This window comes from Trachymyrmex septentrionalis, unplaced genomic scaffold (assembly GCF_001594115.1).
Source record: "Trachymyrmex septentrionalis isolate Tsep2-gDNA-1 unplaced genomic scaffold, Tsep1.0 scaffold19, whole genome shotgun sequence".
Taxonomy (NCBI): domain Eukaryota; kingdom Metazoa; phylum Arthropoda; class Insecta; order Hymenoptera; family Formicidae; genus Trachymyrmex; species Trachymyrmex septentrionalis.
In genome coordinates, this window is record NW_017305071.1 from 2,129,426 (window position 1) to 2,156,326 (window position 26,901).

At 34.7% G+C, this 26,901-nt stretch overlaps 1 protein-coding gene across 3 annotated transcripts in view; it reads right to left on the reverse strand.

The window, feature by feature from the left end:
- LOC108746945 (furin-like protease 2) overlaps window positions 1–26,901 on the reverse strand; it is a 387,099-nt gene that overhangs the window by 11,940 nt on the left and 348,258 nt on the right. For all 3 annotated transcript variants that reach the window (XM_018484084.1, XM_018484083.1, XM_018484082.1), the window contains exons 3-4: window positions 12,863–12,967; window positions 8,525–8,728 (exon numbers count right to left, since the gene is read on the reverse strand). In XM_018484084.1, the coding sequence (XP_018339586.1) occupies window positions 8,525–8,728; window positions 12,863–12,967 (309 nt within the window). The remainder of the gene's footprint in view (window positions 1–8,524; window positions 8,729–12,862; window positions 12,968–26,901) is intronic.

The window sequence follows — 26,901 nt, forward strand, 5'->3', positions numbered from 1 at the left end:
CAAAAACATGACGTATTTATTTCATTAATGTTGTTATTAAATTAACAAGATTATTTTCAATGAGAATATGCTGTATCGACTAATGCTGTTAATAAAATATTGTTTTTTCCGCGTATACAATATATAAAATTAATAATCCTATCCTAAAAAGTTTCAATATTAAAAAGTCAAACTATGTCAGATTCCTATCCAGGATTTTTCGATCGCCAAATACTATATCGCGGGCCATCGCTCTCATAAAAACGTCGACGGCGTTAAAATTCCATACGAATTTTGACAGACCTATAGTTTCTCCGATATCGCTATCGGTAGCCCCTCCCAGAGCTATATCAAGCCAGAAAAAAATATATGCGAGACACGATTCGAATAGCTGCGCGACGTGCGATCGTATCCCCTTCATTTTATGCATTTATAATGGATTGATTATTACAACGGGGCTCCCGCTACGAATGGCGTTTTGCAATTTGTGTGCGTCATGAATTTAAGTAATAAATGTACAATATGGAAATATGCGAATGTTTCGTACGTGTTTCCCCAGCAATCGCCACGTATGATCATATCCAAATCGCAGCAAAAAAAGAATTTACGACCGCGCGCAGCGACGCGATAAATTCGTGCGTGCGTAGCATGATATCGCAATCTCCGTAGATTATCCGGCAGGAGAGATGAGCAGTCAAGTAAGCACAACGAACACATCAATCCCAGATAGGATAAACAATCTATCATTCTAATTGATACATGGAACATCTTTATAATATTATCGGTTGAAAAATGATTGTGAGGTAATAAAGAAAAGTAGTTTCCCAAATTTTTTCTGAAATTTAGAAACAATCTAAACTTGATTATAGAAAGAAGAGAATGGCGCGCAGAAAGAACGGCAAGAATTTTGATGAAACATTTACAAACTTGGCTAGATCTAAATCTGAAAATAATTTTGTTGGACTATTAAAATATATAATTATATAGGATGCTCAACTTGCTAGAATGTTAACTTTTTGTACACTGAGAAAAAAATATAGTTAATTTTAATAAATATGTAGTTTAATACTGCCAACTAAACATTTACTTGCAGTAAGTACATACAAAAAATATTTGTTCAACAAAAAAAATGATTGTTAAATCAAATTAACATTTCTTGTATCAAATAAATATATCTTTATATTTAATAAATATTTAGTTGGCAGTATTCAACTAAATATTTATTAAAATTGACTATATTTTTGTTTCAGTATTTTTTTTAGCACTGCTTATCAAGCTTTAGTTTCCTATATACTTAATTATTTTGATAATCTAACAACGTTATTTTCTGATTTGTATCTATCTTTGAAATTTTTAGAGATTTCAACAAAATTGTTCTTTCCGTGCGACTCTTCATTAATATCAACTATCATTGCACGCAAATTTAAAAAAATTTTTAATATTGCAAGAAATTGCTTTTTGCAACAAATTTTAATTCCGTTGATTATCACATTTTGTCCGTATATCGAGAATAATCTCAGACTTGTGTTTTGAAAATGTAACATATGCACGAACGTACGCGCGTGACGCGAAATATTTTTGCGGAATGCAAGAACATGGAGTTATTCTCTAATCTCTATGACTATGTTTTTCCGCATGAACTGAGCAGAAGAATTGGAAGAGATAGAATGAGTGCATTGAATACCTGATTCAAATATTTTTAATATTATTATTTTACATACAATAGAAGCTTTTCTATTTTCACGAAATATTTTGCAGCGGTTATAAAAGTACTGTGTTATTTTTCAGAGATCAAAGTTGTAAGGAAAAAAAAGAAAATAAAAAAGAAAGTGATATATATGTAACAATTAAAAATATATAAAAGTCGTAAATTAAAAATCAATTCTTTATAACTATACTTTTTTAAAACTTATATTTTTTTCATTATTTCATCAATTTTAATTTACAACAAAATAAATAATAAAAACATATTTTTTTAAAATAGTTATTATAAACACAACTTTTATATGTATATAGATTATTTAAACTATAAATATTAACACATTTGTAAAAACAGATACAATAACATTCTCTTAAATGAGCGATTTCCAACAAATGATTCATAAATTCATAAAAAAATTTTTCAATAGCAATACAATGAAGTCTAAAAATGTGAAAAAAATTGTTTCCCCTTTGGAATAAAACAAAAATTGTGTGCCTCGAGGAATATGCAATGCAGGATATTGGTAATAGTTAATTTGAAGGTGTTCACTTAGAATTTAACACGAGTCCGCTTCGAGCTATTGCACGAATGAAGTGCATGTAACAGGACAGGAGAGGTTTCTCTTGATCCCGGCTCTTGTACATTACACCCGTAGCTCATCATGATCAGAGGAGTAGCACGGTACGTGCTCTCGTCGCGAGAATATAGCGACGGGGAATTGCGGGGAATGTGCCAATCTCCGTGTCGATGCACCTTTCCCGCTGTTGCTTTTTTACTCGGCCATTCGGGTTCGGGTGCGTCGTACGGTGCCGGCTCCGTTCCAGCTGCAATTTCATTAACTAGATTGCGCATTGTCGTGCTCGCCCGTGAGGAAGAGACCCGATGGCATCGACGCGTGCCCCGTCGCCCGTGTCAGCGCTTATCTGCGCAGAGATTTTGGCGTTACGAGCGGATCAAGGAGAGACAAAGCGCGAGAGCACGGTATGCGTTGAGAATGCAATGGGATCAGAACTCGATAGCTCGAAAAGGAGGATACGTGGTCCAACATAGGTGCAACGTTACCGAACTGCTTGTCGTAGCTATCGCTGTTCCAGCTAGTGGGTACAGAAATTGTCAATATCAAACCGTATCGACTGTTGTCGATACGGTTTGATGAAGAGCATGGAAATCATTCTAGCCACCTCACGTCGCTGTAATAAAAATTTTTGCCAAAAGATAAAAAAAAACATAGAAAAAGATAATATATATATATATATAAAACTGTGAAATATCAAACATATATATATATAACATATATTGCAAAAAAATATATTGTTCGCAGTTGTAGTTTATCGCATCATATATTATTTATATACACTATTGACAAATCGACAATTGTTTGTTCGTAATTTGTTGCTTACATAATTAAATTTTCGAGCAATAAGTTAAAAATTATTGCTCAAAATTAAGAAAATAATTTGATTTCTTTGCAAATTGTTTCGCATCAGCAATTTTATAAAAGAAGACTACGAATTGATTTCCGCTGATAAAACCTGGGAGGATTATAGAATGCGCTCTCTCGAATATAATGATAATACCCCTTATTTAAGCGCGATCGGTTAACCGTTGCCAAGATATTAAAGGAGAATGTCCAAAAATGATCAAAATAACCCCAAACAAATATCTAGAAAATCCTAAAAATAGAATATCTTTTATTGTATATGCCAATAAAAATTCATTGATTGAAACAGACAAAAACATGTAGATACACAATTGGTGAGGCGTCAACATGCTGCTGCTACAACGCCCACCAGAAAGCGGAAACAACAAAAGAGTGATGCCACGCCTCAATACAACAAAATAAGTAAAAAAAAAAAAAATAAAACAAATAATACTATACATCATACATTACAATAATAAATATCATATAAAAATAAAAATTCAAATAACAATATAAAAAGATATATTTCCACATATAACAATACAATCAAGAAAGGTTCGATTCTTTAACCATCACATAAATTTAAAAAAATAAAAAAATATATTAAAAGAGTACAAATAAATTTTTTATATGATACTATAGCAAATTTTATTAAATATCGACTTTGTTGATTTGCCCACTGTCTCCTCGCACTCCTATGGTCATTATTTCATTATTTATAACATTATATTAAAAGAGATTTCAAAAACTATTCTTCATCAAATAACTTTTGTATATTCTGAAACTAATTTTCTTGAAATATTGAAGTATTGACTGTTATATACAAAAACCCAAACATTTTTGCTTGGTATCCCGTTTTTCCTTACATTACGTACGCAACGCCATCGATCCCTCGGTTGTTTCTTTCTCTCCGACGAACACAGGCTAAATTATCCGGCGAGAAACGCCAAATTTACGGGTGCTGTGTAAGAACGCCATAATCCCATCAGCGTACACAGCGAATGGTGAGGGATGGAGGCGGGATGGGTTCGTGCGCACACATTGTGGGTGCATATTGTGCTCGAAGAAAGACAATGCGGCCCATTGTCTCTCGCGACGCGTGCGGTCGACCCGACAAAAAGAGAATAGAGAAAAAAACCCCACGGCCGAGTCGGGTTTACAACGAACCGGGTTGCTCCGGTTCATCCGGAGGTACTCTTTGCCCCAGCGTCTTCCACGACAAAAGCGAGCTAGACGAAACGTCGTTTCCATGGGACGACATAGATACAAAAATCTAACAATACAAAGTTTAAAGTACCTCTCTTATATAGTATAAAGAGAATATTTATATAAAGAGAAAAGCGCATTACAAACGAGACTCGATTCTAGCCTATTATTCCCTTTATTGTGAATTTCTGCAAAATTTGATAACGAGATATACTGTGAAATAATTTAAATAAATAATTTTAAAATCTGATACTAAAAAAAAAATCAGTAATATCAATAGTTAATCACGATTAGATGTCTAAGAGAAGGATTAATTTTTCAATAATAATTTGATACCTCTTATATCATTTTGATACCTTATATAATTATAAGTTGTTTGTCTACTTTTTGCTTTTGAATCTTTTAACTATATTTTCTAACAGATTTTATTTAATCTTCCATCGCAAATCTCTTGCTTATCTAATCTCCAAATTCTTTTTTTACCGATCGCGCCTAAATTTTATTATCCGATCCTCTATTGTCGATTCAATCTCCTCTATTGTACAATATTATCATTTTATCTATAATAGCATAAGGCTGAAATATAAAATATATGTATTTGATTGACATCATATATTTACTATGAATTTTCATATCAAATCATTATTCTTTTATCTCGTTTTGTCTCGCCAAAATATGCATAATCTCTGGTAAATTAATAATATGCACTTAAATATCGCTGCAGTTCGAGATACAATTATCACATCATCGATGTTAAATTTGTTAACCTTATCGTACATATTCTCGTATATTCAGACATGCAGTGATAAATATCCAATGAACGTTAAGAATATGAGACTAGAATTTCGTTATGAAGGTGCCAATGAGGAATTTACATTAATTAATTTGCTTTCGGTGATTTCTGTGTTCGTGTTGCAGACAGGATATCGATATGATATACCTGCACATACGGAGTATCATAGGTGGTTTATTAGCTTACATAAGCTCTGGTTTCCTATCGCGCCTCAGGCGACGCTCCGGGCATCTCGTAAACGCCTGCATCCTGTGCTTTTATACACGGCAGTTTCCGAGCCCGAGTTTCGAGGCTCGGCATATTTGGGCATTGCTCTCTGCAAATAGAGAGGAGGCCTCAGATATCGGGCGTTCGCCTGAGCTGCTCAAATTTCATATCATCCGATATTACGTCCATTATGCAAAATCGTAATACGCGCGCCTCGCGTTTCTTTAAGGCTCCCTGCTTCCATGCCGTAGCCACATCGAATCATGACGTCAGAAAACGAGAAACGTGGACTTTTCTCCTTGCAATACACGTCGGAATAAGCGAGGGAAAAAGGAGCTCGAGAGAGAGAGAGTGCGGAATGTATTTTTGTAAGTGCGCCGTTGCGCAAACTGAATTTGTTTGTTTCTCGTATCGAAAAAAAAATTACATTTATTTTTGCTTGGCTGTCGGTTCGTTCAATCTCATTCACTTACAAAGTGGCTTATATAATGCAGCATCGCGAATAAATATACATATAAGAGTTTTCACAACTTTCTTTCATCTTTAATTCTTTAACCAATTTGGGGCAGTTTCTTTCTTTAAAGCGAAAATTTAATCGTGCGCCATCTCCTTCCTCAACTTTTTGATATTCAGCTTTGAGTTTCTGTATTTCTTCATCTCGAATTAAAATACTGCCAAAGTATATTCAAGATAAAACGAGAGATAAGATTTCCTTCCCGTAAAGGAATTAAGAATCAAAGTAACTACCTCCGGTAATCGCTTGGAGCGTTCGCAAGAACAGGCAATCGGGATGTTCCTTTCGTTTTCTCGGACGTTCGCCAATGAAAGTAGCCGAACAGCTAGAAGCCGGGACACTCGATATAATCGAGAACTTCTCGGTAACTTAGGCCGAGACGCCGCGCTGGCGGGCGACGCGTCGGGAAATAGAGAGAGAGAGAAAAGTTTCTGCCGCGCCGGATATATTGGGCGAACCTGCCAAAAGCTAAAGCTACCCGTTTCCGTTGTTTCTCACCACTCTGCTGCTGCTGTTCCAGACGGTACGGCTGCACGTTTATAAGCTGCTTACGCTCCCGCAAGAAAACGCATGTACAGCACAACGCCGGTCCATTAAGACACGACTGGTCGCGCGAGAAAGATGCACCAAGTGTCGAGATTTATTGCTCTTGTACAGAAATTTTTCTAGTTTCTCACATTTATCCAGTTTCTGTCGTTATCTAAAATATCTCACCATTAAAAAATTAATGTTTTATATTCTCGTCAATTAATCATAATACGTTAAGACGTTACGGTTATAATTATAATCGTATTTTATTTTATTGTGTGTGTAATGTTGAAAATGATGATGAATAAAGGTCGAAACATTTGTTATCGATCTTTCCAGTATTATTCATTATTATGTCGGTATAGCTGTTTTGTGTTTTAATATAAACATTTCAGTTTGTTTGACATTTTAATTGATTTTAAGCAATCAACACTTCGCTTGGTTCATAGAGCTTTTATTTTTATCTTATTTTTGTTAACTTTTTATTTATGTGTTACATAAACGTTAACATGTTAATAAGTATACTATTATAGATCGCAACATGAATAAATCAAACAAGCAAAGAAGTGTCAAATATGGTCGAGGCTAGATGTTAACTTCATAGTATTTTTGAAATTTTAAATACATCTTTCATTTCTTGAAATTGTGCGCTTATTTAAATCGCAAATTAAAAAAACTGAAATAGTAATATCATAAATTAAATTAATCATAAATTTAATAATGACCCGAGCAAACATATCAGAACCGTACAGAATTTATTGCGAAAATCCTTAGTCAGAATGATATATAAATGTATTTCATATATACATATTTATAATTGGAAATGAGAAAAGAATATAAAATGCACATAACAGAATTCTATCAAGTATAGTGATTTTATAGTGTGTTAAAAAATTTTGAAATTATCTAATATTCAACAAAGCCAATAAATAAACGATGATTTAAAATCAAAGATCAAAATTATTAAATATCAATCTGATTTTCCAAAAACTTCTGTACCGTCGCAAAGTAATCTTAATATAAAAAATTCTTATTTGACATTTTATAGATATATATCTTTTACATAGGAGGCACAAATTAATTACAGATTTTAATTTATAACTCGTAATTGTAACGTAATATGTAGAATTTAATACGCAGAATTAAAGGTAATCTCTTTTGAACGTTTTAAATAATAAAACATCTCAATCGCTCTGATGCGCTTAATGCGCCAGGATGATCAGGCTGAAGAGTTAGAGCGATTAAGCCAAGCTAGAACGGAACAATAACGTTCTGTCCAATAGGATCGCGAGATGGAAGAGGTCTAAAACAACGTCAGGCGCGTTGTTTTCGATAATCTCAGGCTGGCCCAGGCCGTCAATCGATTCTCACTCAATAAGATCGCATTAGTTGCAGCCGCTAATCGGATAACAAACACGTTGATTGATTGTTTATACGGGACCCGAGCCATTATTAAGATAATTGTTTACTCGTCCACGATTACGCGAATCAAGTTATGCGAGTTATGCGAGCGTTTTGTCCAAGATATGTACCTCGTTCAAGTGCATCGAGTCGCAATGGAAACATCGTCGCGTTTCTCGGTTATAACAGCGCGAGATACGCGGTAATTCGGTATAATTACATCGTAATTAAAAATTGAGACGCAGACTGCGTCCAAATTTTCTAATTAATAAAATATGTCATGATTGAGCAAATAATGCGATTATAGATGTTACAATAATTATCTAATAAAAATGGTAACGGTAAACAAGTCTAGAATATTATACTCTTATCATTATTTTCATTCTCTATTATTACTTTTATTTCATTTTTATCATTTCCAATTCAAGCAAATTGCGCGCAGATTATTCGTCGGTCTTGAAACAGTCCTAAACTGATAATGTCACAAGCTATTTAATATTGATCCCAATTTTTATAGCGTTTTAAATATGATTGTTAGGTACATTAATTACAATTTTTAATTAATACAAACAACTAATATTTCTTTCGTCAGAGAATTTCGGAAAATGAGCATAGTGTAAATTTGTTTGAATTGACATCATCGATAGAGACTTCTCGAGAAAGAAATAATAATCGGAAGTGTCGAGTGACTTAGATACCGTATAGAGTTCTTTCGATTCTCATCACGTATTCTGTCACGGCGGTCTATCTTATGACGCGGCGAGATGTACTTACCAGGTACCACTGCTCCTTGAAAAGCGGGTCCGTGAATAGGTTTTGAAGTGGCACGCCTCTGTTTCTTTGGCGATGAAACAGCCCAGCTTGTCGCGGACGCGGACCAAAACCGCCGAAGAAGGGCTGATAATCGGCGAACGCGTAGGACGCGTCAAAGTCGCGCTTCTTGCGCTTCTTCTCATGCTGCTGTTGAAACCAGTGCACCTGCAACCGAAAGCATACGCCGGATCTGCAACGAGCTTTCTTGCGACATCGCTCTATGATCGACTTCGAGCTACGTCATCGCGCTATAAACTTGAATAACTTGGCGAACCGACCTAAAAGCCATTAGCCGCCAGAATACGTTTTGTTATCTCTCACGTCATTACACTAAGTTCCACACGACATTACACGGTAATATAAGCCGGTATAACGGTCGCAAATTTTCCCAAGTGTCCGGAATATTTCATCAGTGTCATCAGTCAGGTTTTTTTGCTGGACGATATTCACATGTTAATAATATCATAAGCAAGTTATATCAAAAGAAAGACACTTCAGTGTCTTTGAATAAAGTTATTAATCACATGTGATTTTAAATTATTATGTGTATGATAAAATTTATATGAAATTTAATTAAATATAATAATTTCTATAATATATATATGCATTTAAAATTATAATATTGAGAAATATTAAATGGATTAAGAGAGAAAGCATTTATTTCTATATACATCAACTAATTAATCATTATCTATTTATTTTTACAAAAATTATTAAAATCTGGATTTATGACGTTCGTATTTTTATGAAATGTTTAATGATTATTACAATACATTTGATATCATTTCAAAGAATTATTTTATCGATAATTAAAAAACAGAAAAAATTTAATTAAGAGAGGGAGAGAAGGAGAGAAAGCTAGAGAAATAAAATTATTTTTTTATCTTTATTTTTAAAAAATAAACAACTACTCGTGGCATCATTGTTGTCTATTGTGCGATTGGCCAGACGGCTATATATACGGCTGTATATCGCGACACTGCGACGTGGAAATTCACCAGGGCAGATTGACTCAATCGAGGGTCATAAATCGAACAATCACCGAAAAACGCCTCGGGGAACGAGCTTTAATTCTAGCGCGCGTCGCGTTCCTCCCGTTTCATTCATATCCTCGTGTTGGACCCAGACACGCAATGCGATTCGATGCCCAGTCGACAGATTCACGACCCTCACGCAATTTTGGCGAGGCTCCAAATACGCCAGGATTAACCGAGTTAGTTTCACGGTCGTATTGAAGGCGCGCGCCAATGCAGAAATTTTCGAATTTTCAAACTAACACAATGAGTGTAAGATAGGAAATTTGGTACATGTGCTGCTCTATATCGATTATTGAACATGCTAAAAGTCTCTTAAAATCAAACGATTATAGCAGTCGTGAAGTCGAATAGCAGCAGATGTTGCCGTATTCTCTTATGAATTATAAACAGTTGTAGATAGAAGTCAAAATTTCAAGTAATAAAGAAAATGTCTACTAAATATGGTTGCTAATTAAGTAGAAATTACCATGTAATTGTTTAAGTTAATTTTAATTATCAATATTTATGAATTTTTATTAAAATAAACATTATATGTTTCATGCATATCAACATAAATATTTGATCAAATAAATTATCAAATCCATTTAATCATCGATTCGTCAGAATCGATCGTCACGTGAAATACAATATATTGAATTGTTCCTTTAGAAAAAAAATTAAATAAAATTTAAATGCCGACATTAATCACTATTCTGACAGCAAACCATCTAATAAAAGTTATGCGGAATTTTAATTTTCAAATTCAATAATAATCCGTGTAATAATCCCAATGAAGAAAGTTGTAAAATTCAGACTAAAATTATGTGAAGAATTTCTTTACGTATACATATCTTCCTCAATTTCCTGGAAAAACAATTTCTCAAGTAGTATATAGATATTTTTCAAACATGAAAAAAAAATTAGTGAAAGAAATAAGGTGTTAATAATTCATTTCATTCGCAATAAGTTCGCATCGACATGAGCATGACACTTTTTCATCAAAATATAAAAATGAGCAATAAAATGAAACATTGATCGTTTATTTTTTAGCGAACAATTAAGCGGTTAACTAAGCGTGCTGCACAATTAATAAGCAGCCAGTCACGATCGTCGGGAAAACGAGAGAGATTTTCCGGTCACGTATCCGTGACTTTGCCAGCCATAAATCCCGGCGATCTCTGAGCGCGGCGCGTTCGGAAAAAAATGTATCTCGCGCGGAGGTTACCCCCGCACGTTCGTCCCGTGCAAATGGTATTTTCCTCACGATAACGTGTTCCCCGCGAGTACCAGCTCATAATTAATGCTATATCGTGATCCCTCGCATGCAAAGAACTGTATTTCTGTTGCTTTCGCTCTTTCCCTCTTCGACACGATATTTTCCCGACTATTTCGTCTATCCTTCCACTTCGTAATTTTCACGCGCGAGAAGGAGCTTATCGAGACGAGGACAATGGCGGAAAACGCGGCGACAATATTGTCTCTCGAAACAGTGAGATATTTTGCTACGTCCTCGTGAGAGAAGGGACGACGAGACTTCACCGAGAGTGCACTTAAAGCGACCACCAGGTATTTCCCGCGCGAGTACTAAAGTGATATTATAGTGAAAAATTCGAAAAAAATCTACAGGTATAAGGATGGAATTTCATAAACTATTTATAGCTGCGACGGATTTATGATTTATTATCGTTGAATAATAATGCATAAATTATGCTGTCTTTTTCACAAAAAAAATATATGCGGAAAAATATATATGTTATAATTCTGAATTAAATGTTAAAAACGTTTTACTACACGGAAAAAGTCTAGAAAAAAATTAAGCCAAATATCAACCTGAAAATAATTATATTGGGTTATTAAAATAATTATGTAGGGAGTATGTTTAAACATGGATAATCCTGCAGAAAGAGTTTTGACATTTAAGCAACCAGTTCGAGTGTACAATATAATATCAAAAAATAATCCAATATAATTATTTTCAAATTTGGATCTAGTTGTGTGAATTTATAAATACTTCAACAAAATCGTTCTTTACGTATACCATAAAAAATGTTTCTTGCTTTACAATTGCAAAATAATTTCTATCCTTGACTGTGAATTTTTTCATAGTTAAAATTCAACGTTTTTTACCGCAACGCTAAAATTTAGTCTAGAACCGAACAAAAACACGTTTCTGGTCAATTAAAAAAAAGAAGACACGTTTTGCGATCCTTTGTGAGGTATACTGTTACCGTTGAATATTCTGTCACTGCGTGATAGAATATTTAACTATAAAAAAACTGCATAGAAACGGGAGAATGATTTTTTGAAAACGCAAGGGTTACATACTGAGAAAAAATGTAACATTTTTATGATGGGACTTTATTATTTACGTAACATATATTGCACAGCTTGTTTTCAAAACATCTCAGTACAGAACTCATCATATCCTTTCTATGGTAGCTTTTTGATCCTATTGACATTTTCCAGACTTTGTAAATATCTTTCTTTTTCAAATATTTTTTCGATAAGATAAAATGACGCGATTACAACAGTTTCATAAAGTTAAAATTATTAAAGAAAAATTAGTATAAAAATGTCTTTAATCAATTTGGTTAAAAAATTGTTAAAAATTGATAATGCTAAATCTTATTTTTAGAAAATTATTTTCGTCCTTTCAGAAGTCTTAATTCACAATTTTATTCTGGGGCTTCTTTCGGCCAAACATTCAGTTCACTAGCCAGAACACGTATTTCTTGCGATCGTTAACGTGCTTTAAACGGACTTGGCCAATTAAGCTGTTTGTCGAAATGCACGCCGCTTTTACGCTGACCGATCGTGAAGAGTTCAAGTTTTACCAAGTGATTTAATAGCGCTTTATAGCAATGAATTTTCTGTCCGAACGATCGTTACAAATCGGTTCGTTAACATGTCGACTGTCCAATAAATTTATAAAACGTTTGTATATATGAAAAAGAGAGTATACACTGCTTGTGATTATAATTATCTTATTCTAATTATATTTATTTCTGTCTCTTATGACTACACACTCCGTTATTTCGCTCTTCACACGCAAATTTAATTTTAAAGATAATTTTTTTTTTTTTTTTTTTAGTAAAAGCAAAGTCCTTAATGCCGTAACTAAAGCTAATTAAATTTTTCTTTCATTTCACAGACCTGGAATAAATCTACCATGGCTTTCAAACATTACGTCTTACTCTTTGAGTATGAATCAAATCTCGTTCCCGTGTGCATCTCGTAATTAATGTCTCTTAATTAGCGCAGAAACAAGAATACGTCGACTTACCCGCGGTTCATCCCTGAGCGCCTTGTGATGTGGTTCGCTCGCAGTGAGGGATCTCTTGTGTAATCGCTTGTGAGAGAAGAGGTAATAATTCTTCAGAGCACCGATCTGAAACCGAGAAATAAAGCACTTTTATTGTCATAATTCGAGTGTGGCTCGGGAGGACCAGCACCGCGTCCTCGTGCAGACGTAAACATGAAGAGGCAAGAGGGTGCTCGCAAGTCTCTCCCTCTTGCGACTCTTCGATGGCATTTCGATGGTCTTGCGACTCGATATCGTTTCGACTCACAAGTTTGGCAGTAACTCTCGAAGTGTCGTTCCTGAATTATATGGCGGAACTTGCTAAATCTCGTCTACATTCATCGCGATGTTTTCTGCAGACGATAAATGTTTCTCCCAACACTTTTTGCCTATGATAGATAATATAATCATCGTGAATAAGCATGAGAGAAATCTAATTTGTCCGAAATTTTTTATCAATCGGCATAAAATAACAATGAAGAGCTGAAATTGATACAGATTCCAAAATAAATAATTGAAAAACTATACTTCATAATTTTCAGATAATATTTATTAGTACAATTATTTATGTGATTTCGACATACCATGTTTCATTAACATTAATAATATTAAGGATAAATTGGATAGAAACTCTTTCATTATATTAATAACGACAAAATTATCGTAACGAGAGAACGGCATCAATAACTGATTTTTCAAGTATTATTTGCCGACATCAGTATCAAAGGCTTCTGTTTTTGAATTCAGCGAGTAGAGATTACCGAATCGAAAATTAACATTAATGAACGACACGCACGACGGCGCTCGCAACATTGCCTCTCATTTTAGAAGTTTAACGCGATCCATTAGAGATAATTGGCAGCTTATTGAACGCCAGACGGTTATAATTATATCTATATGTATAGTGCGACATTACGCGTCGTTATAGAGTAGCGACGTTTCAGTTTGGTCGATAGAAGTGTTTGCCGATAATTCTAAGCGCAGTCATGCTCTAATAATGTATCGTGTACCAAAAATAATTAATAAGCTACTCCAATCACTCGTCTGTTATTTAAAGTGAATTAATTATTTATCTGGTAATAAATTAATTAGATACTTATCCAATTAATAAAATGAAAAATAGGAAATGTTGAGGACTGTACGTGTAATACTGAACATATCGTTGTTGCTTCGTTCATTCAATATCAATATTCTATTGGTAAAAAGCTAAAGAAATTATTCTTTTCTATTTACGTAGAAAACTTTTTACAGCATGTATACACATTTCTATTTATATATACACATTCGTACGTATTCTCTCATATGGGTATACCTTTTAAAATAATTAACTAGCTTTAAAAAAGGTAACTGAATTTGCAATTTAAAAATTAAATTTAAATAAATTTGAATTATAAATTAAGAAACTAGACCAGATATAAGATATTATGCTTTTCTTACTCTGCGTTTTATAACAGAGTACTTTTTTATACAATACTAAATAAACTTGTATGATGTAATGTTTTGTGCCAACAACAACATGTGTCTATGATTCACAAGCACAGTTTCCGCATTACTCTGATATGATCCGACACTTCCAGAGGAAGTCGTAAGAAGCCATGCTTTTGAAACGGCGCAACTTTCGCCAGGGAAGTTTCCGGAACTTAGCCGGAACGGGAATCAACCAAAACTGCATCGCACCGCGAAGTAGAATCACTTCTCGAAGCTGTTTTTGCGCCACCGATGCTTTACACGTGTCGCCTACTTGAAATTCTTCCACGGCGCCTGCCTTCCGGAGCCGCGATTCGAAAATTGAAGAGCAATTCGCGAGGAACTCGGGCGCGATTTGTAAAAAAAGAAGAGATAGCGCGTTTTATTTTATCATCGAGCTTTACCCGAAATTTCGCGGTGAGCTCGAGACACAGCTACTCTTCGACATTCCCCGGACTTCTTGAGGATCTAAGTAGCCCGAGAGTGGCAAAGTGCATCACTTGCTCCTCTCAATCTCGAGTTATCTTTCGTGTGAAAGAGGATTACTTGCCCTAGTTCTTTCACTTTAGTCATTTTTACCTCTTCAGAAACACAGCGATGTATATCATGTCCGTTTATTTGAAAAACTGTGAACTTGCTCTTACTTCATAATAAGGCAATACTTCAGAAGCTTAAAAATTGTTACACCTTTCTTTTTATTTAATATTTCCTTCATAATGTTACACTTTATCAAATTTTATATATCAGTCAATCAATAAATGTAAATTAAGTTGTTATTTTTGTTCTACACAGATTAAAAAAGTTAAAATGTTGTTTACTGTTAAAACTTTTTTAGATGTACTTTACAGGAATCGACTCATTTTCAATCGTTTATAACTTGTGGATTTCGAGCCATAAATTTTAAACATTTTTATGCGCCAAGAATCAACTGACCAAATTTTGTCCGCGTGAATGCCGGTTTCAAGTTACACTATGTAGCCAACAAAGAGAGCGAGGCGCGGAAGGAGATGCGATGAGACTATCGCTATTTCTCGAAGATATTTCGCGGACGTGATGGAGCATGCCTCGCCAGCTTCACTAGCGGGCATTATATAACTCTCGGCTGGCGACGACGCCGGAAGGCCCATTCGCATATTTCCGTATTCCGCCAACAATTTTACGTCTAACTTGTGCGCGGCACGCTCGTTGGCTTTATGACGCAAATTTCACCAAGGGCGGGTCAAGGACTAGCTTGAGGGCTTCTTCCTTCCGAAGTGCGGCCGAACGGCGTCCGTTGAAATTCTCGCTCAACCATGCGGAATTTTGATAATATTCCCAATTATTTCGCGGTCACGGAAACAAGATGCTGCCAATAATATTTAATCTCGAAATTCGACCATGTATCCTGTAAAATATATCTCCGTTTATGTACTTGCAAAATTCTGTTTGGTCAATAAATCCTATTAACTGTTTATTTTACGATTATACAAATCGTAATTTGTATAATCGTAAAATAAACAGTTAATGAATTTATTGACAATAATTTACGATACAGAAATATAAATTCGGCTAATTAAGAAATTTATGTAATAGTAATTTTTTATCGTTTCTAACAAAAATCTATAGAGATTTTTGTTAAAAATTACGTGTAAAATTACAATTATTAGAGATGAGAGATAAATTTTTGGAAAGCACAGAATTAAAATTTTTCCACTATAAATTAATTTTTACAAATATTATTTATGTAATTTTACATACTTTATTACAATAAACATGTAATATTTTTTTCTTCTAGTAATTCTAAAATATACGTTCTTAAGTTTTCGAAACGTTGAATTCCCGAATAAATGGACTTCCTCCTATAGATATTACTGGCGATCGACTTTCTTCATGAAGATGACGACGTAAACGCGAGGTCACGTCGTCGCTACTAAAAATGACGAAGCGCCCAACTTTGACGCGATCTCTCGCTCCACCATCGTAGAGACTTGGAGACTCTACAGAGGAGAATTTTCCCGTGCGTTTGTTACCAGTCGCGTGAGTGATAGTCCCTCTCCGACCTGCTTCTCTGGCTCTACGTCATCCGCTCCATTAACGCCTTACTTCCAGTTTCCAGCTGGAAGGCGGTGCAATAAAGCCGCAGGAAGACGATGGCGAATTGGACTGATTCGTTTCCGGCGCGATTAGCGTAGAAACTACCGCGTGAATCTTCAGATCATCGCCGCTTTTGTAGTGTTCCATTGTCAACAAATCCGCCCAACTTGAAGTAATTCAGTCTGAACGACTGCAGGCGACATCAGTTAAAAATCACGTACGAGATCAGCGTGAATGAAAAAAAAATCAAATCAAATCAAATCAATGCTTAACGATCTTCGAAAATCGAGATTTTCACGGATCACAGTCCTCGATAGCGAAACCAAATGGAATCAGGGGAAATCGGTTTTCGTTGAAAAGCAAAGTTTCAATGCCGATGACCGAGTCGTTTCTTTCGAGTCGTAGAATCGTGTACCACTCGCAGCATTAGCCAAATCCTCGATTCGCGTCGACCTTGGCGATCTTCCTAAAATCCTTTAAATCCATCCGGTAGCTTTTCTGGAAGTGATAGTGCCGTCGCGTTCTCGCTCGCGTTTTCCAACGCGCCGCCGGTAATCCCGATGGGAGATACTCGTCGCGGCAGCTGCGCGCGGGCGGGAGTAAAAAGACGAGAAAACGGATGAGAACGGGCGGTGATGGTGGGATACAGGAAGCGGAGGTGGGAACCGGCATAGAGCGTAGTACAATACAGCGCAATTTATTAATACTCTGGGACTCGTAGCGCCCTTAGGACCAAACGGTGAAATAGATATGCCAGCCGAGACGGGCGAGCGAGCGAGTGAGCGAGCGAGCGGGATGCTGTTATAAGCCTGAACGGAAATGTCAGGACGAAATGTCCTGTACGGAACACATACGGGCGCAATCTACGAAGAAAATAGCGGTATAACCGAGCGCGGAAAGGCGTCAATTGTATCGTAAAACAAAACGGTCATTCATTTAATTTGACGTGACTCCACCTGAACAGAATTCTAATTTAAAAGTTAGTTAATCGCGAAGACACTTGGGGAGAGGGATGCGGAGAACGTGATAGCTTATCACGTCCTCAGCTATCAGCCCGAGAAAGCACTGATATAATCAAGATTTAATCCAGTAAAATTGATTGACTGCGTAAATTATATACGTGAAAATTACATTTATAAATTTAATTTACTTTTTTATAGATCCTAACGAAATTACAGGTTTAAAACTGCTTCATTTTTCGTCATCTTATATAGTCAGGAAGAAAAACTGACATCAAGTATGTCAAAAGAAACGTCCGTCATTAAAGATTAATACGGTAGGAATGGGATATCCTATAGCGGAATCTCTCTTTTACTCTGTACACACTTTCATATATTCTCGTGTATTTTTGAAAGCTGATCCACGCCGTTTTCAGCGTGACTAACTTTTATAAGGATCTCGCGAACGTGCACGGGGCGGAGAAAGCTGACGGCGGACGATAACTGCAGTGAACTTAATTGTAACATCAAGATGATTTCTTTCAGGGAGCTGAACGCGCTTTGATGGCGTACTTAAATCCACTTTATTTATCGAGCCCGAGGCGCGGGATTCAGTACGTCACAGAGCGGAGTCATAAGATCTAAAGAAGAGATAGAGCGAGCGATTCATCATCCCATGTCTGCAACAAGCTCGCGTTAAGGCGCGTGCACACATTGGAAACTAAATATTGCTCTAGCGTGCGCTAAATCGTACAAGTGAGACGTTCATCTAAATTAATCTACAAGCGAGATTTCACTTTCAGCTAATTTTCATTTTAATCATTTCCATATCTGCTCTCACGAATAGAAATGTGAGATAAAAATGTGAAGACTTAATATATTAATATAGTAAAAATAATATTAAATAATTTCGTTTTAAAATCATTTATTCTCAAATTATTATATAACGTCGAATAGATAAATACATCTTTTAAATTAATCAGTCGTCTCTCTGTGCCATTGAAATTACGTATCTCTAAATCGTCACCTTTAAACCAAATATCGCTGCCGAATTCTTTTCATCAACTGTTACCGAGTTCTCTTTGCGATCGTTTGATCAGTGGTCAGCCAAATAGTAGCATTTGGTCAGTGTTTGAAAAGAGAGAAACGGTAATTCCAAAATACATCCAGGTTAGAGAACGATCAAACCGTGTATTCTGCGCAATGTGTGTGCTTCTGTGCAACCGAGAACACGTCTGCACAAACTTATCCTCCTGCTTGCGAGCCGCGCGGTTTGCACAGTTTGTACGCGCCTTTAGATCGTTCGTGCGCTCGCGCACGCGCGTACTTCCGCTACACTTCCGATTCGTTTCGTGGTAGTAAACTGCAAGCACGGACGTGTATTGCAACGAGAGTGTGGAACGCGCGGTGGCCGAGGTACAAGCGTTCTGAACAGCGCTAGATAAGCGAGCAGAGAGCTGGCGGGGTACTTTGAGAGGGCCACTAAATCAAACCGCTGAAGAATGTCTCATGGCGACCTGCGGGTTATCGCTATAGCTATACCCTATACGCGACATACGCGGATGTTCCCAGCGGGTGCATACTGCATAGTCTTGTAAGTTGTCATCGCGCACGGCCAAGTTAAGATTTAACGTGAGAGAAACGGGGGGTGGAGAAGATAGGTACAAGTTGAAAAAGTCAATTTCTAAGTCTCCTGCATGTTTTCGGACGCCACATTCATTCTCCGCGGAATGTTGGGAGTACATATTTAGGACTCTGTGATCGATAAACGAGAAAAAGGGACACTCGTCTAAGATTAAATTAAATCGATTCGAAAATAAGGCGATACATTAAAATTAATGTGTCGCGCGCAAAATGAATTAATCCACGTTTCGAACGTTTAATTTAAAAACAAATCTGATTATACGCGATAAAATATAATAATTCCTTCAAAAAAAAAAAAGATATAAAAAATATCGATTAGTTTTTTACAGAGTTTATAAGTTTTCTGTTTGTTTTGCTTTAACAGTAATTTTGTTTAATATCTCCAATTTTGCAAAAAAAAAAAAAAAAATCTAGATTCTTCTCTTACGTTTTATAATTATTTTTTATAAAGCAAAATATATCTTTTGTTTCAATGATGATTTTATCCGACAATCATACATTATTTTTAAACGATAGAATGACACTAATATGTAAAAGAAGATTGCAAGAAATTCCAAGAACTTAAAATTTTAATAGCGATCACTCTTAATATTTCGAAGCTACAAGTATCTATTTTCGCAAATCTTCTGAATCAAATACGTACATCCATTCATTGACGAATATTAGGTCACTATTCGCATGCAATAAAGAAAAAAGATTGCTATGTCTTTCTACGTTAACATCAGGATCGAGAGTTATCTCGACGCGACACCTCGACGTGACACACGCACAAAATTCGCATGCACGTATATACATGGAGGTACGAGTAGGGAATCACTGGCAAGCCAGTGGAGAGAATATCGCGCAAATTGTATCGCAAGCGCATTCGCGGTGCATGTGCGGCGGTCCGTTCACTCACGTCGTCCGTTCGGGATGTCCGTATGCCACAAAATCCCCGATCGCGAACCGGCTCTCGTTACGTAATGCCGACCACGTATCGCCAATACCGCGTTGCCACGATCCTCTATTCAACCCCATCACAGTCAACGCCGTCGTGTGTACGTTAACATTATTGCAAATACGACGAATATAATTATCTCTCTTGTATTTGACAATATGCTCTTAAATACCTATACAGGAGATTGAAACGTTACTCTACAAAAAATATCATTACTGTTACTGTTTTTTAAAAGTAACAATATAAAAAGTAATTCATTACGTTATTCGTTACTAATTTAAAGAAATAACTGTTATACTCAGAAGAAAATACAGGAAAGGGTTCGCCAACTTTGATGAGCTTTTAACATGGTGTAGTTTACACAAAAATGTATAGACTATTCTTTTATATGTGTTTATACACACGCATGTGTTCTTTCAGTTGAATGATTTAATCTTGTTAGAGAGTGAAACAGCCCTTTGAAAAAAGTTATTTTCTTTTGAAGCAAATATCGTCGAAACAATAAGAGATGAAAACAAATTTTTAATAAAAGTTGAATTATTTCAAAAGCACTTTGTATTGATAAAATATTATTTTTATAAAAAATTTTTGTTTATAAAAGATGGGAAAAACTTTAAAAATTTTTTTATCATTGTTGTAAAAGTACTCTTAAAACTATTCCACTTTTATTTAAACAATTTTTCTATCTTTGATAAATTTTCGACGATATTTACTCTCTCTCTCTCTCTCTCTCTCTTCAAAAGAAAGTGTGCAATTTCCTTCAGAAAGATTTCATTCTGTAAAAGTGGATATAAAGAATACGTATTCTTTAATTTAGTCTAAATTATAACACATAAGTTCCTTAAAATCAGACGGCAACACTTTTCTGTGTTTCCTTATTAGAAAATAATAATTTTTTTGTACTAAGGCAAGACACTAAATTAAAAAATTGCATTACTTGATAATCTATATTAAATATGATATATTAAATCTTTAAATCTAAAATTGTCTGTAGCAAACTTTTCTTTAAATTAAACTTATCTAATAAATATTTTATATATAATTCTTTACATTAATATTTTTATTTTTATATATACTTATTTTAGAAATTTAGATTGTAATTCACGAATGCAAATTTTATTAAAAATTTTTATTGAATATTATTTTAAATATTTTTCAACATTTGAATTTCTATTTAAGTAAAATATTTGTCTCCAATTAAAACTAATGCAACCTATTAAATATACATATAATAAAGAAAATAAGGATTTAAAATAATGATAGAAGTAGCGGCTAAATTCGTTACCATTACTGTAAAATGTAATAACGTTTCCATTACAGATAAAAAAATTATAATCGTTACTCCTCTCCCAAAAAAAAATAACGATGATAGAATAATGCGTTACTCTTGCTTGAATATAAATATGATAATGTTAAAAAAAATACAGAAATGAAGAAAGCGAGATTATTGATAAAACGATGTAAAAACTCATGAAATCATCTTGTCTACGTTCAATTATCCCTTTTATATTTACAGGTGGTAAATAAAAAAGAAATAGCCGCAAGTCAACGTTACTGTTTTTCTGCCTTGATAATAAAATAAATGAAAATGTGCAAATAGTAATGATTTTAAATATTTAGAAATTCTATAAGCAAACAAAACTGCTGCCTGATTTTATTTAGTTATTTCCCAATTTCACAATACTAACGAGATTAAATTTTGCCGCAACGTTAATTTAAAAATATTACTTTTAAACATGTTGATGTTTAGCGAATAATAACATATAGATATAATAAAAACAAATAAAATATCACATACGAAACAAGAAAGATTCTTCGTAAAAAAAATTGTAGACATATCGCAGGCATTGATGTCGTTTTTCTGCAATGCTGATTGATTGCCAACTCGGTATAAATCGTGAACGCAAATTCGACTCTGTGATGAGTCCGATATTGACAGCTTGATATCTAAAGGTAAAAGAAACATCGAAAAATCATTCACCGAGAGAAATAAGCGAGTAGAATAGAAAAGATAAAAGAGAAACATAAAACGGGGCACGAAACGGATAAAATAGATAATGCTGTATGTGTCTCGTGTTAAAAAAAATATTATACCTATATAGGTATAATATTTACTACAAGTATCTGCAAAGTCAAATATATTGTAGAAACTGTTAGGCTTTTATGTAATTCTGATCTTTCACATACGCGTTCGACACGCAGTTTGTAATAAAAAAATTATAAAAAGATTCCTACCCTATCAAACATGCAAAAACATTTCTAAAAACTCGACGGTGTAATTTCCATAAACTATAGGAGTATTAACAAAAGTAATACGCCTGGTATCAGTCAGCAAAGTGGTCGCATGAAAAACAAATATCGTTTACCGTGTGAGAAACAATACCTTCGAAACATTCCATCTCTCCAACCCTTTCGTTGTACCCTCAGTTTTATACTGTTTTTGCTTGCCGTTTATTTATCGGCGCAATCATCACGCGCGTTTACACGTAAAGCAACCGTAGAATCAAAATATTTCCAACAAAAGCACGATTGTAAAAAGATGAATTTTAAGAGTTCCGCCTAAGGAAAGCTTATATATAAATATCAAATCAACAAATTAATAAAAAAATCGCAACATGAATTACACAAAAGATCTGTTTTTTATAGCTGCTCTCTGGTGCACGCAGTGCAATAAGGCGAAGTGAAACAAATAGTACAGCTCTAAACAACAGATCTAATGACAAACCTTGGCAAAAGTTTCATGCTGTTTTTGAGCAGTTATTGAACAGTTATATTAATACCCAATTTCTTCATCTCTAGATAATTTTATCCAAGAGATATCTCCCAGAATACGATGGAGATTTCTCTTGGATAAGGTTATCCGCAACTTATCTGGAAGTGAAGAAATTAGGCATGACTCTGTTTAGTAACTGAGGAAACTATTTACGATCTCAATGAAGATGTAACACTTTGCCTGTAGTTATTACGCATAAAAGATATTCAAAATTTGAACCTATTTACTGAACAGAAACAAAGTACCAAATAGATGCAATATTAATAATAATCTATTACTACTGAATAATAATTAGACAGATGTATAAGCAAGTTGCACATATTTGTACCAGGAAAAAAATTGTGCCATTAAATAAAAACTCTTATCAAATCCTTATCCATTTCCTACGCAATAATGTATTATAATGATCAACAATCAATAAGAATATAGTATGTAATACTAATATTACAATAACTGGATAAATATCTAAAAAAAACTGTATATATTTCTACCAGAAAATAATCAAAATTTCGAATAAAATTACAGCTTTGATTTTTAGAGGAAAGTAAATATGTATAGTGTCTTGTTAAATACGTTGTTTTAAACATAAGATCTCTACGTAGTTCTATTTGAATTCTCCAGTGTAAGGATAACGGCGAAATTATTGTACTTCAAAGATGTGAAATGTAGTTCACAAATGCAAAACGCGTCAAAGGAAAGAGACGCAATATCACTGTCGTTAGAGTAACGTTAGTGGCATCAGTCGCTTATCTGTTCCGTTTCCTATGGCACTTTTCACAGAGAAGAAGAAAAAACGGTCGTCCAGGATTATCCGAGGCGCGACGAGACCCAGAAACTGATCACGCGAAAGTGCTGAAACAATATCGTTAAAGAAATAATATCAAGAACGTGGATCATGATAGGAAATCTAGCAACTGGTTTTTAAATGGCACTAAGTAGTTCGAGAATATAACGTCGCAATATCTGACGAATAAATATTTGTGTAAAACTTTTGAATCGATTTCTGATTTCTTTCTAGCTAACAAGCGTTTTAAATCAGCTTTAAATGTTCAACTCTGTGCGACTTATTAATGAATTAAAAAAAAGAGAGAGAGAGAGAGATTTATATAGCTTAATCGGAACTTTCACTGGAAATAATTAAGATCAAAACCGCGATGTGGTGGTTAATCGGTTATCGGCGATTGCTGGTCGTAAAACATGTTGCGGTTTCGATAAATCGAGAATACTGCTACGTATCCAAATAGATAGACCGAATGTTCGTTCTCCAATTTCTCTTTACGCGTTGATTGAATTCAATTTCCGACGCATTAGTCTCGATTGGTATCGCCATTTCCGGCGGACGCCTATGTAACATAATTAAATCGATCACGGGCGCTTTCCCTGTTTATAATTAAACGTAGGCGTTGCTTTATTGACATTGTGCAATTAATTGGCCAATAATGGTTATACTAGCGGCGCCGTCATAGTGCACCTTCTCGATATCGACGGCTGCGGCACAATACCACGAGCGATGAAATTTTCACACCGTTGTACATTGCGCGACCGGCCAGTAATGGGTTAATGCATTTTTACCGAGACTTGCTAAAGGAATGACATTATAGCGCATCGTTACGCGTAAAAAATTAAATTCTGCAGCCCGGGGAATGTCCCTGCGAGTCAGAAATAGCGCCTTCGCATTAACAGAACCGCTACAACGCACGTAAATGTAACGAGGTCATAAAAAAAAGGCTACTTTTCTGTCGCATTTATAAGCGTGCTGGAAGACTAGACGATGCCAGCTAGTAAATCTGCATTCGTAAAAAGATATTATGGAGTTTTTCTCGTTGAAAAAAAAACCCATTTCTTTGTTATGTTATTTATAGTTTTGCATTTTAATGTTACCCCTGTAATTTAGACAGCACTGATATATGTATATACATAAGTGAAGCGATATCATTTACGCGACTGAAACGATGTCGATATCGGTAATTGTGTTAAATTGTTGAATATGACATTTCGTTGTACTATTTTGCATAATTGAGGTACAACACTGGCTTTTCCGATACCAAATTATATAGCTTCACGGAATCGGCAGGCTAATGCAGTAAATTGAGCTATTGAGCTATTAATGGTCGCTACTATCGTTGCATGTTTAAATTAGATTGCAAACAAAAATTTTGAAAATTTTCTTCATGGATATGGTTATGAAATACTTATAGAAACTAATAGTGGCGTAGATCACTTCTACTATCGTCATGTTGAACCTTTATTACGAATTCTTGCAATCCATTATACAGACATACCGTGATAAAAGAAGCAAAAGGATCGCAGATAAAATTGAGAAATAATTCTTACTCATTTTTTTTCGATCATGACATATATTATTAGTTCAGCACTTATTTCTATCACAATAAAACGTTGAAGTTTTTAGTATAAATAATGTAAAATGATGTCAAATAAAGAATTTTGAATAAACTAAAAAAAATCTCGTGTCACGAGCAACATATTTAAAATTGTAAAACTGAAAAAAATTATAAATAATATAAATCGAATTATAATATAATTTTAATATAAATCGAAAACATAATTGGAAAGGAAATAGAACTAATGCGATACTAATTATAAGTGCAAGAGTACAAAATTCAACAGGAAATGTGAGCTAGAAAAAAATGTAAAAATGTGAAAAATTTTCTGGCATTTATATCGCCCGTTTCACATTTTTTGCCTACAATAACTGTAATAAATTTCGCGTGACTACGTTTTTAAGTTTGTCAGTAAATTCCAGGCATTACAAGATTAAAGATAAATAAAAAGTATATAGATGTAAAATAAAAATTCTCTAAAATAGACAGCTGAAATGAAATAAAACTATTTTTTTCCCATGAGTAATCCACGAGCAATTTGAGTTTGTGCGAAGGCATAAATTACATCTAACAATAAAACCTGAGATAACAATCATTTTACTTTATTTTTATTTACAAAAAAAAATAAATAAATAAATAGATAATTATTTTTGTAAAGAAAGTATCAACGAAAACATCAAAAATAGTATAGAATAAGGCACTGAGCGCCATTGCGGCAGAGCGAGCAAAGCATAACACGCAAGCAAATGGAAAAATTCGTAGCGTAATGCGCGATAATCGAGAAAATCGAAGCATGATGCCGCGCAATAAATATATAAAGAAATCCAAAATACCGACGATCCATGCCCCGAAAAACGGGACATCTGCCCCTTCGTTCGTCGGCAAATAAGCCGATTCTCATTCCGGATCGATGAAACACAAAGCGTGAGGCGGAAGAAGAGATCCGATAAGCGTTCGTTCTGGAAGGAGCGTTTAGCGGGGCAACGGAGATGAGATGGTGCCTCGTCTTTCCGGAAGATAGGGGTGAGATGCGGATGTGAGCGGGGATGGAGCATGGCAAACAGACAGAAGAAGAGAAGGAAATTGCGGTTCAGGAATTCGAGCTTCTGATGCGCGAGATTCCACGCTACTTTCGGTAATGTTCAGCTGTTTCACGCTGTTGTACTCGGCGTCGGCGGAGAATCGACGGAATCGGAGGATGGTACCCGGCGCGGCCCTCGACACGAACGATACCCCTGTTCTCTTCCCTGGAGAATCTATTATCAAGGGTGATGTGTATGCAACCTTCGTCAAATTTCCAGACGTGACGCCGTTGAATCATTGCATCTGAATAGGTGTCTAAATAGTACATTTTATACTATTTCCTACTACTTTTCATTCAGTAAGATCAATTATAGATCATCTACTTTAAAGATTATTCTTATAAGATTACTTTATCTTACTAATATTAGTAATTAACATTCTTTGCTTCATTTTAAAATTAGATTTAAACGTAAAAATTGAAATTATACTAAAATTAACGAGCGATACAGCGGAGCTTAATTGCTTTGATGGTAGAAATTAATTCTATGTCGTATTTTTTTTAAGACACTGTAATTAACTATTTTTTTAAATTATATTTAAATTAAATAACGTGCAGAAAATATATTCTGTGTGCAATATAAATTAACTTTAAGGAACAAAACAGATAAAATTACAATATATTCTTAGATTTTTTTTTTTGGCAAAAAACATGAATTATTTTATGAATAAATAATTCTTTCGATAAATTGCTCTATAAATACATTATTTTTTCCACAAATTATTTCATAAATAATTTTTTTTTATAAATTGCTTCATGAATAAAA